The sequence below is a fragment of the Manacus candei genome, unplaced genomic scaffold, assembly GCF_025592945.1.
Source record: "Manacus candei isolate 608988 ecotype Guabito, Panama unplaced genomic scaffold, ASM2559294v1 h1tg000002l, whole genome shotgun sequence".
Taxonomy (NCBI): domain Eukaryota; kingdom Metazoa; phylum Chordata; class Aves; order Passeriformes; family Pipridae; genus Manacus; species Manacus candei.
Window position 1 is genome coordinate 6038172 of NW_026138050.1, and position 12621 is coordinate 6050792.

The following is a 12621-nucleotide window of genomic DNA, read 5'->3' on the forward strand; positions in this document are numbered from 1 at the left end:
CCACCCCCTTTTCATTAAATTACTCCTTTTATTCCAACTTAGAGTGCTGACTGTTCACATGGATAAAAGCTTGCAGGGTTAAACCCTTTGTGAGCCTATAGAAAATGTTCTGTGCATGTGGAGAGGTTTCTATTATCCTTTATAAAGGTGCTGCTGCAGTAAATGGTTTAAAAACATTGTGCTATGGAGGCTCCTGATCCCTGTCACATGAAATAGCATAAATGTCAGACCAGGGATTTATATGAATATTCCTTGAAGAGAAGCAAAGACAAGGAATTAGTTGTTCTCTTGTCCTATTTATTCCCTTTAATTGGATTTATTTCTAAGTGGGCTTTGGTATAGAAATTTCTGCTTCATTTCTTTGTTGTGTTTTGGAATTTCATATCAATACAGATAAAGCCTGCTTGCCCTACATTAAAAAATATATTTAAACCAGTGGAGATGTGTTCCTTAAACAGCAAAATCATCTATTTTTTCAAAACTATTTTTTAAACCTAACCTAAATCAGTTCTCATCTTACAGACTGGTGCTGGTGTTGGAGCAGTTCACAGCAGCGAACACAGCCAGGATTCAGGATCCAGAGCAATTATAGCTGCTGATACATCAAGTCTTTAAGGGAAGGAACTGTGAAGCATTTCTTTTCCCAGAGGGATGTGTGTGCTACAGGCCATATCGTAGCTGGTTCATGTGAGAGACCTGATAGAGCAAGTACAGCACTTGGCTGGTTTTCGGTGCATGCCTCCAAGTCAGACTGAGGAGCAGCTTACTGTTGTCAACCTTTGATTCATGGAGTTGTGTAAATGGGCAAAAAATTCCTTTCTGTCATGCCAGAGGCCAAATTAAACAGAAATCTGTAAACTGGGAGGGTAATTTAGTTGGGAGGAAGCAACATGAGTCGTGTGATAATGTACTCCTGCAAGGTTTTTTGCAATTTGTTTCGGGGCTGAGTTTGTCCTTGTTTATTTAATGCCATAAAATATAATTCTTTCTGCTGAGAAATTGCTTAACAGTTATACTTGCATGAAAGCAAACACAGAGTTAGCAGAGCCAAGCAAAGGTGTTTGAAGGTTTGGACTAAGAGTGACCACAAATGTCGGCCTTAATACTGATCCACCAGCCTGCCTGGCGAATTCTTCATGTTCCCTTTCAACCAGGCATTTAAAAAATGTACTGCAGATATGCAGGAAGGCATATACCACACTGCTTTTCCCCCCTCTCCCATCCCAGCTATGCTAATGAAAGCCCAGCATAGCTGAGATTTCCAGATCTGCTATCGCTGTGGAGAGATAAAAGTAGCCCCGTGCACTGTTACACTGCAGAATTTAACTCTGGGCACTCGTGATTTTTGTGGTGTTTGCAGCAGAATGCGGAAGAAGGAGGTTAGTGCAGTGTTTGCTGGGCAGGTTTTGGAAACACAGTGAACTGCTGGGGAATGAGTGCTGGGAGGTTGGAATGAGCAGGTGTTGCTGCCAGGGATATTGCTGGGTCTCTTCAAGATGTCTTTGATGTGCATTGTAATGGTTAGTGAAGGCTCAGAAAGAAAATTAATACGAAAGATGGAAGGAAGTAATGTAATGGTGTCTGAATTTATTTCCATAGGTATTAAAGAAGTGCGCCCTTAGGTCTGTGTTTGTGCATCTATAGATTTATGCTTTTCATGCTTAAAAAACTCCCTTTCCTCAGAGCCCTGCAAATGCAGACCACTTAAGAAACCATGCATGTATGGTCTGATCTAATCAATCTCTATTTTCTCCTTCTTTGAATTAGTGGAGCTGTAAAAAATGAAGCCGCTTAATTGCGATAGTTCACTAAAAAAAACTCCTACAAAAGAAGTATTTATTGTCTGGGAAAATTTTATCTCTAGTTCGTTTTATTGTAGAAGATTCTATCTCGGAAATGCTGTGAATCACAGATGAAGGGGAGTAATGATGAACTTAAGGAAAACATAAGGAAAATGCGTGGGTGTATGAGTTTGCACGTCTGTAAGCTATAACAGATATGCAAATAGAAAAGCAAGGGCTTGTGGACATGTGGTTTTGTGTCAGATGTGAATTTTATTCATCAGCTCCTTAACAGTAGATTTACACACTTTTAAAAAACCATTCTGACTCATTCTAGAGAACCTCTATCAGCTATTTTATAATGATTTCATTTACCGATCCAATTACAAACCAAATTGAATCCTATCCACTAACGCAGGTTAAAGTGCTTTTATTGTGCACAGCTGTTTGGTATCTCCAGGTGTGGGAGCTCACAACAAAGGTGGAAATTAATTAAGCAAGATGTGGGAGATGGCTGCAGCCCTGTGTTATGAGCTTGTCAGCCAGAGGAGACACGTGTCAAACACTGCTTGATTGGTTGCAGCACACGCTGAGTGACTCGGAGCTACAACTCTGCAGAGCCTTGGCTTCTGTCTCTCTTCGCTCCCCAGCTTTTCCAGGAGCACTTTATATCGACACATATATTATCAGAATTACCCCAGGAGTTTCCTGATACACTAAACTACCTTACATGAACAAAACCCCCTCTAACTGCATTTACTGAGCATCATATCGCTCTTTAGCATCGTGTTATTCTTTAGTGTCTGTAGCATTCTTGGAGTATTCTGATTTAAATGTTAATGGCAAGGGCCACCAGGCATGAAGGGTAAAGATTTTAGCCTAATAACTAATAGTTCTGATATAGTTGCCAGGCAGAGGTGCTGTCTTGTAGCACTCAAACCTTTTTTCTAAGCTATAGCCATAAAAATAGTGCATAGGAGCAGTAAGTATATGATTCGAAGGAACAATTATAATTATCAAATGCAGTTTAATTTTCCTATATTTATAGAAAGCTGTTGGAAGTGATTCCTTCACAGAGTGCAAAAAAAAAATTGGAAAAAAAAAAAAGAAAATAGATTAATATGTTCATGTCCAAGTTCCACAACCACAACAGTTTGTGTGTAGACATGCTCTGAATAGGAAAATCGAGGGAATTAGTAGAATAAAACTTTCTCTTGTCAGAAATTCGCTAATCACAGGGATGCAGGAAAACAAACACATATAATTTAATTTTCATGAAAGAATGTCCTCTATCTCAATCTGAAAAGCAAAACAGAAAATGCTATTATTGTTGAGGGGGAGGTATTCCTCTTCACTGAATAATGTGAAATGTAAGGTAATGTGTATAGTATGGTTTTGTTCATATTTACTTAGGTACATGTGAAATACAATTTATTATAGTTTATTTTTGAAAATAATGCCCTCTGTTCCTATGTAAGAATATCCCTAGGGATATATGTTCCTTGTCCCTATGTTGAGGGATATCTTCTCCATCATTTACTACAAGAGATTGCATAACTGTGCATTTCCAATTGCAACCCTCTGGGACCTCTTTAAATCTCAGCTTATACTGCTGTAATTTCAGATAACTTCAGCTGTAGTAACTATGGAATTGGGACACAGTGATCAGAGATCTGTATCAGTGCCATTTGCCCAGGGCTTCTTCAGCTTTATTACCTGATTCCTGAAGTAAGGATGAGTGCAAAGTGCCTCTCCAGCTTCATGGGGATAGTCCAGAAGAGGGAGCTTGAAAGTAAAGAGTGAAAGGATTTAAAAGTACCAGGAGGGATAAACTGTTCAAATATGACTTTGTTGTGGTCACCCTTTATCACTGGTGGAATTTGCTTCATATTAATAACAACAGAGGCTTGTTTTGGGGATGATAATTATTCTTGTGATGTTGTGTTTTGGTCCCAGGAGAAGAAATTTTCTTTCAGTTACTAAGTTAAAATGCTTATTCTTTCAACTATTAAGTTAAAATGCTTATTTTTTCAGTGTGATGTCCTCCATTGCTTTTCCAGAATTTTGAGAAAATGACAAGTAATTAATTGTGGGGGAAATGGAAATCATATACTCATGTGGGACATAAAGTGTCATCCTCCTCTTTAGTCAGCTCAGATACACCAACCTCATTTTGGTGACACCAGAGCTGAATTTGGCCCACTTTGTCTGAAGAGCATGGTTGGTCACTGTGCTAAACCTTCCCTTGGGTCAATTCTATGATGCCAGTGCATAAAAATAAAAACCTTTGACTTCATTACAGTGCCCTTTCATGCTTCAAATAATGATGTATTTGGAGCATTCTCAAAATCAGTGTTTTAGTAAAGTATTCTTGCAGCAATGCTGTGTTCTTACAGCATATAATCTCTGTAAATGTCTCTGCATTAGACTCTGGTACCTGCTGGCCAAGGAGAGAGTTCCTAATCACTATGTGGTACCTACTAAACCAGAAAGAATCCTGTACAGTCTAGTATGTGTGTTTCTCTATATCTGTATGCATATATTTGTACATTGTAAGCGAGTAGAAAATGTATTTTACTGATCCAAGTTTCTCTGGGAGTTTTTTTTTTGCTTGTTTGCTTTTCTTTTGGCATTTAAATTCCTCTCTCATCTTGAATCTTAGTTCCAAGATGAAAATCTTGAGGATGCTCACACGGAGGAAAAAAGAAAAGAAATATGATTAAGTTCAACTGAAATAGCGTTTTCAACAATGCCTTATTTTGATTTTAACTTATTATTAAGAAATGTAACTTTGAGGTAATTTCACAGTGAAAAGTAGATCCTCTGAAGATATCACAGTAGGACAATTGGACAGTTTCAAAACTTTTAAAACATTTTAAATTGGACATGACATCAGCCGTTTTCCACAGGAATATCCAGTTTTTTGAGCAAATTGCTTTTTTTCCCCCCAAAATCATATTACCCAATTTCTAATCAAGGCCTCCTGGTATGCACAGGCCCTGCTGATGAGCAGTGCTGTTAGTGATGGGAAGCTGGGATACAGCCTCTCTGCAATTATTCATGCAGGAGGGCAGCTATTCCTCCATCAGTACACAGAGAGCATATTTTCCGTGCATTATGCATGGGATTTTCTCCAGCTGGCCTCCTGACTCACCCTCCCCTGCCTCCCCCGTGTCTGCGGCTGGGCCCAGGACCACCTCATCCCTCCCACTGGGAGCAGCTCAGTGCCAAGCCCTGGGCTCCCGGCAGGTGGACGGGGCTTCCAGACATCCCTGCTCCCACCTCCCGCCCGAAGCCGGTCTGCGCAGAGTTGGCTGCTCTAACCCAGAGCCTTGCCCAGCTTGGAAACAATCCCCTTCCCTGGGCCCCTCTTCCAGTGTTTGACCACCCTCATAGCAAATTTTTTTTTTTCTTTATATAGGTTGGTAATTTCCTCTGTTCCAATTTGTGCCTCTTCTCTTAACAGCAATAGGATCTCCCTGGCTGTGACACCTTTCCCACCTTCTTTGCATCTGCTGTGTGCTCCAGGCCCTGAGCTACTTTGAGCACTCACTGTTTGTCAGTGTGTTTCTTGTATGGGGGAGCCCAAAACTGGCCATGGTCCTCCAGGCTGTCCCACAAGGCATGAACAGAGGGAAATAATCAATTCCCTCAGCCAGGGCTTGGCAGTGTGACTTCAATGAAGTGATGCTTCTGAGGGGTGGGAGGAAAAGAGGCCAAAGTGTGGGATCGGACCTTGTCATTCTTGAGCCACAACGTTTGGCCCCTTTTTGTACCTCTTGTTGCAGTAATCCATGGCAGATAGTTTTCCAGATGGAGATCCCTGCAGAAACTGTCTCTGAAAGCTGTTGTTAACTTGTGAAGGTGATGTGACCCATTGGCACGTAGATGTGTAGAGTCTGTAAAATGAATTGATGCTCTGCTCGTGAAGTTGTATTCTGTTCATTGGCTATAATAATTAATTAACCTATAAAAGGACTTCATAAAACAGTAAAAGTGGAAATATTTCACAGAAATAGAAGATGACAGATTTTTATTTCTTTCTGTTTCACGTGTCTGCTAGTTATGTGGACCTGTGACTTAATAAATGTTGTGGAATTAGACATGGACTTTAAATGTTACCCTGCCATTCACAGTCTTCTCATGTCCAATTTCAAAGACTTATATAGTCATTATGGTAAAATTAATGCATGTCTTAATTGCAATAATAAGTAATTGTCAGCCATTGTACTGAAGTAATTAAATATTCTAAATTGTTAATAGCTTTGTAAGCTGCTATAATTAATTTGTTGCTGTCCTAACAGGAAAAGACATTAAGAGAAGCAGATGGGTAATGTTTTTGTTAAGGCTTCTGTACTGACTCTTTCTTAGGTGTATGCCTATGACACCACATATTTGGTTATAGCAATTGTAAGCTTGGGGCTGTTGATTTTAAATACCTCTAAAAGGGAATCTTTTATTTTACCTGGGTGCTTTGCCTTTATTCTCAGTAGTCAGTAAATCATATTAATAGTTCTTGGTGGTTTCAGTAGTGTACATCAGGAAGGACTTGCAGCATTACAAGGAACAAGCAGTATGGATTGAAGCCTTATATTTCCAGAGAGAGCCTTGCAGAGACCCTTGCAATTTATTCTGTGGTAAAGTACCGTGTTTATTCCCTCAGTAAACAGATGTTTATTGAAGCCAGTTTGGTTTGAATTCTGTGCTCTTTGTCCTTACAGAGCAGGGGAAGCTGTTGTTAGAACAATTGCTAGAAAGTTGTTGTCTTTTCAGGAAATGAATCATAAGAAAATCTTAGACATACACAAGAAGACCCCATAGAACACCCCCCCCACACACACACTTCAGAAATCTTAAAATAGTACCCAGATAGTACCCAGACACAAGAACTACAGCTAGAGGAGGGGTGGAGTCACTATCAACTCTGTTTACTAAACTTTAAAGGTATGTAAGGAGGAAAGGTTTAAAATGCTTGAATCCTCCTGCTAGGGCAGCCTCACTGCGAGAAAATGTTGCGTGTCTTTTGTTGAATTGTGCCAGAACAGCTCCATATCTTTTAAAGCTGTCCTCAACAAACAGGGCTGGCTTTGTTTTGCTGGAGAGATAGCAAAAGAAGAAAAAAACTCTGCATAGCACACACATTGAAGGCTTCCTGAGGCTGCCTGCACAATGAAATTGTTCTGATTGAACTCTTGACAAATTATAACCTGCAGGTATAACGAGGATTTTCCATTTTTGCCTAACACATATACATTTTGTCTCTTCCATTTTTCCTTCCCTGCAATGCATTCAGCACAGCGAGGGCTGGAAAGAAATCTGATTGTGAAACTGATAAATTGTCTTACATAGTTTCCCTATTTTGGCCATTGCCATGGTCTGGTTCTGAAAGTGCTTGGAATTCTCTTTCTCTGGCTTTGTTTTAACAAGCTTCTCAGTTGCCTATTGCCAGTGCTACATTACCCACAGTGCACATCATTTTTTTTCCATCTCCTATTCTACGTCAACTCCAAGCAGCCCCGGTGTAAAAGCAGATGAGATGATTTATTTTTATCACTCACTTTTTCTCGTGAGAAAGAGAAACCCTTGGCCCTGCCCTCTCCACTGGCTTCCTCTTAGCACGGGCATTTGCCTCTTGGCAAATGGGGTCTATAAAATGCTACTGAATTAAATCAGCAAAGTGTTTCATCATATTTACTTTGCAGTCACTGCAATAGATTTTTTTTTCTGGTCTAAATAGCTGCAGTCTCACTGGTTTGAGTGGGGTTTGCCTTCTTGGCATGAGAAGGGAATTGCTTCAAACTGGCCAGGTGGCCAGGAGTCATCAGAGATGCCAGACAGCAGAGGATCAGCCCCTGTGATTCCAGGCCTGATCACAGTTGTTTGCAATTCCCTGTACACTCATGGAAGACACTCTATGTGTTAAAACTTGCTGCAAGCCTTTGATATCTTTGACCTTTTAAAAAAAGTCTTTTAAATTTTGATATTCCCTAAGAAGACAGCTGGTATTTTTTGATTGAATAGATAGAGATTTCATGTCTAAACGCATTTCTTGGTTTCACTTTGTTGGACTAGTTCACTGCTCTCTGTATGTTCTCTGCTGCTCACAATCTTTTCTTGTGATTTGTTTTTGAATGATACTATTGAAAGGTTACAAGGAATCAAACCTGCAGAAATCCCCCTGGAAAGCATTAGTGATGTCCCGCTAGCATCTCCTTTTGGATCCAAACATGGATATTCCAGTTCATACAGACCCACCTGCAACTACACTTCCAAGCCAAAAAACTGCCCTTGATACCTTTTGATTGGAACGAATGTCTGACTCCGAGTACCACGAGTAACCAGATATAGATCCTCTGGGAGGAGTTAGGGAAGCTGTGAAAAAATTGCAAAGCCTGTCAAAAGCTTTGGCTCTGGAGAGGGTGAGAAAGAGCCCTCCAAGTGCTGATGCTGAGCCCAGGACATGCTGGGGTCAGAGCAGCTCTCTTGGTCTGTTGCAGCTCTCTTGCAGTCTCATGAAACAACAGCTTAAATACCAGATCTGGTGCCCTATTTTCTTCATCCATCACCTGAATAAGTCATCTGGAAAGAGGGCAAACGATACATTGTCAACAAAATAAAGAAATCCCTCTGAGCAGTTCTCACTTACAGCACAATCATAAAAATCCTGGCAAGAAATCAAACCATTTCCATATCAGTTGAGCACAAAGGGTTGTGAGCATGGTCGGTGTCAACAGTGCAGGGGCAGGAGACAGAGGCTGCTGTGTTCTTGGTGCTGCAGCTCAGACAGAAGATGAAATCATGGTAGTTCAACATTTGAAGACTTAACTACTGATTTTCTGGCTTGCTTTTTGTGCCGGAATAAAACCTGCTTGAAAAAATTTGGTTGTCAGGAATGTGTTTGCATGTGTTTGACCCTAATAATTTAACACAATCTTCAAACCCAAGAAATACAACTACCTACCTTTGCAGAGCTGGAGAAGAGCCTAATTACAGTCTGTGCTTGGTGCTGGGATGGTTGCAGCACTGGATTTGTAAGAGCTGTTTTTTGCTATAATGGCCAGAGAATGATTTTGTATGTCTCATAAACAGGTGTGTGGTACAGGAAAAAACATCAGACCATGTTTTTTGCCTTGGCTGTATTGTTTATGTCTTTAGCAAGTGCCTTAACTTATTCAGGATTTAAAGTTTGCTTTCTCTACATGGTGCAGGCCCAGGACACATGGCTGGAACTGAATATGGAGCATCAGACCTTTATTGGGGAGGTGGAAAATATGTACAGATTTTGGCTTGAGTCAGGAACAAATTTTTCAAATTTTCAAAGTATTTTGGTGTATTGATCCTTGTGACATTTTTGTATTTATTTCAGATGCTGAGGATAAAGGCAAAAAGAAAAGTTTCCAAACAGATTCTACACTCAGTCTGAGTTAAATCAAAAGGCAGATTTCATACAGGGACTTTAAGCATTTGGTACTTTAGGAGATGATAGTTTCCAGAAGGGTGGTTTTCTTTGGTGGTATTCTGAATGGCCCAGTTATTGGCTGCCAGACTTGTAGGCTGAGAAACTTTGAGGCTGCCTGCTGATCCATATCATTGGAGATCTGAGGATGTTTAATGAATCTCAAATTGAGCATCCAAAAGCAGAAACACTACGACTCATTAATCACTGTGAGAGATCTTAGCCTAACTATATCAATTAAGAACAGTAATTCCCTACTAGGAAAAAACATCATGATGTGTTGTCAGTGACAGGTGTGATATTATTGGTCACTTATATTTATATCAAAGACATGCCCTTGTTTCACTTTGGAGTTGTAAATGAGCACCAACACAGCTTTGGGTAACTTGTGTGTCTGTGTTTTCCTGTGTACCTCAGGACATGTTTCATGACATGTCCTTCAAAGGTCTCTTTAAAAATCCAAGTCTTGGTCTAATAAGATTAAGACTTCACTGAAATAAAATGAGGACTTCACCCCATCATATGTGGGGTGTTAGAATATTTACACCTATATTCTGCTATACATGAGAATATTAGTGTAGATGTGCTGTTGCTGCTAATAGACTTTGGGTTCGTTACACTGTCAGCTGAAAGTTTTGGTCTGTGAGTTTTAAAGAGGGTTTTTCTGGATAAAACTAAAAGGTGATGTATAATTGAAATGTGGAACATTTTGGAGAAGGGTGGCGTGGTATACATAATTTATTGGACACTTTACAGTCAATTGTTAAGTCATAAATAAAGTACAGGATTAAAACAAAGATGAAAGGGTGAAACTGGATAGTTATTTTCTCTGTATTTCTATTTAAAAAGATAAGGCTTCCAAGTTTATTCGAACAGCACATTTTGATTTGGATATTGATATTCATTGTGTTGTACCTATTTTTGGATCTATCACGTTGAAGACTTTGTTCTCTGCCACATTTCCTCAGTAAATGTTCTGCAGGCTGCAGGACTGTTCTCAGAGCTTGGAGAGGTGCCCCAGCACAGCCAAAGGGAAGCCACAGGGAGGCAAAGGAGCCTCTGTCGTACTGAATTCCCAGCTCCCAGAGCTGCTGGAAAACGACTTGCCTCATGGACATAAAGTCCCTTGGAGCCTGTTCCAGTTCATCACCTACCAGTGTGGTAGTTTCCCCCATCCCACTGGAATCTCAGCTCCCAGTTCTTCTCGGTGGAGGGCTGGCACAGGCACCAGCTCCAGAGATCTGTCTGTACCAGGCAGATGATTTTTACCAACAGAGAAGTCCCTTGAACTGGAGAAATGCTGAACCCATCTAAGATCACAAAAATGAGTTTAGTGGATTTAAGAATATGGCCCATAGACTTTTCAAAGTAATTTATTATAGATCTTTACATCAGTGCCCAAAACAAGGTGAGAAAAAGGTTTCTCCTTGATGCCTTGGAGCGGGCTTTGTATCCGTGGTGGAGGTGTTTCCTGGATGTGAGTAGGAATAGCATGGAGTGGGCCTGATGAAACAACAGGGGTGAAATACATTGTTTTGTTATATTTAGGTCATGGCTGAGCATCCCTTGCAGGTGCTGCGGAGCCACGGGAGCTGCCTGGTCTGAAATCTCCCAGTTCTCCTGATTCAGAGCTGTGATACTGAGCAAAAACATCCAGACTGCTCAAGAGGAAAGACATGAGCAATTTGAACTTAGGAGTGAAACATTTCCTAGAACTGAGCCTGAATAAAGTCTGGAACAGTTGAACAGGAAATAAGCTAATAATGGGATTTTACAGTATGCATTTCCCATATAAGGCATTGAAATGTAGCATAGGTTTCACGGGTTTGTTTGCTGATCTTCTGGCTATTTTGATGAAAATTTTGGGTTTCTCCACTGTTCACATTCCATCATGGTTGTGAGGACTTTGCTTCATTCCAGGCTGAAGTGTTTCATATTACTGCTGTTGTCAGTGGTCCCTGGATGGACCGTTCCTAGGCCAGACCAGGGAAGAGACTAGTTAACAATCCCCTCTTGCTGCCTTTTGTTTGTGTTGGGGAGCTATTTCCTTTAGCCCTTGAGGCTGATGCATAGGAAGGGGAAGAGAGGTGGGGAGTGCCCATCTCGATGTGGTTCATGCTTCTGAAAATAAGTTCCCCAAAATCTGATGTGGGGAAAGGAAGCCCTGGCTCCACGAAGCCTGCTGTCTCCCTCAATAAACAAAGGACTGGATTTGGGCAAGTTGCCCGAAGTGTTGGTGCAGGGTGTGTTCCCGTCCCTACTGCTCTGCCTGGCCTTTTAAGGCTATGTGACAGTGTGCTGGAGACATGGCAAGGTGTGTAATTCAGTTGTGATTAATGAGCACAAGGCTCCTCTGCAGCTCCCCTCTTTCTGTAGCATCGCTCAGATTCCCTTCTCACGAGCAACTCGCTGAGATTTTCAGAGTTTGGCCTCTTCTGCACTGTGAGTGCAGTCTCCTGCCAGCTCTTATGCTGTGTTAATTTAGAGCCATCTACCTTTCCAAGTGTGCTCTGTACTGTGGAACAGGTTTTGCTTGTAAATGTGAGGCCAGATGTTCAGAAGAGGAGAGCTCCCATTTGGGCATCTGACGATCACTGCTGGGGCACAGACCCATCGCAGCTGAAATCCCAAATCTCTCTGCTTAGACAGTGCAATACTCAGGCTGGCTACTTTGTGCAGTGCTGCAAGAAGTGCCTTTCTGCATATAACTCAGGAGTTCTTTCAAAATAGCACGCACTGAATCATGGTCTCGCTTAGTTTTAAACCACAGCTTGTGCATAACTGGTTATTTTGATTCCTTGCCGAGCAGGGGTTCACTTTCCAGTTACAGCTAAAATTCTCCTTTTCTTTTTCTGCAAAATCTGCTAATGAAGGTTAAATAAACAATGAAGGTATGTCTACTGGCTAGATAAGAAGTAGGTCTTATTTATTAATAAATGTTTCTTTTTTTTTTTCCAGTGATATATTCGATGCCATGTTCCCTGTCACACACATTGCAGGAGAAACAGTCATACAACAGGGTAATCCTTTCCTCTTTTATGTTTGCTAAGGTTGTATAATTCACATCTCTCCATTTGAGATTTCACCCTCTTTGCTTAATGGAAAGAATAACCATATTCCAAAAGCATCTAAGTGTGCAGCTATGTGATAAGTTCATGGATGCAGTTTTTTTGCTACAAATGGAGAGGTCTCCTACAAAACCACACCAGTAGATCTCCAGGGTTTCAAAGTGCTGCAGTTAAATGTAGATAAACAGCACTCAAATTAAGCTCTTCGTTCCTTAACTGAAGATAGTTGGGAAGTAAACCTCAGCTCAGAATGCATAAGGGTGGCACAGGCTGGCTGAGAGTAATTAGAGATGGAAAATATTTTTATGGTTGTTGG

General features: G+C 40.8%; 1 protein-coding gene across 2 annotated transcripts in view; it reads left to right on the forward strand.

The window, feature by feature from the left end:
- Positions 1-12621, forward strand: part of PRKAR1B (protein kinase cAMP-dependent type I regulatory subunit beta) — a 92101-nt gene that overhangs the window by 40026 nt on the left and 39454 nt on the right. For both annotated transcript variants that reach the window (XM_051781888.1, XM_051781803.1), the window contains exon 5: positions 12196-12257. In XM_051781888.1, coding sequence (XP_051637848.1) covers positions 12196-12257 — 62 coding nt within the window. The remainder of the gene's footprint in view (positions 1-12195; positions 12258-12621) is intronic.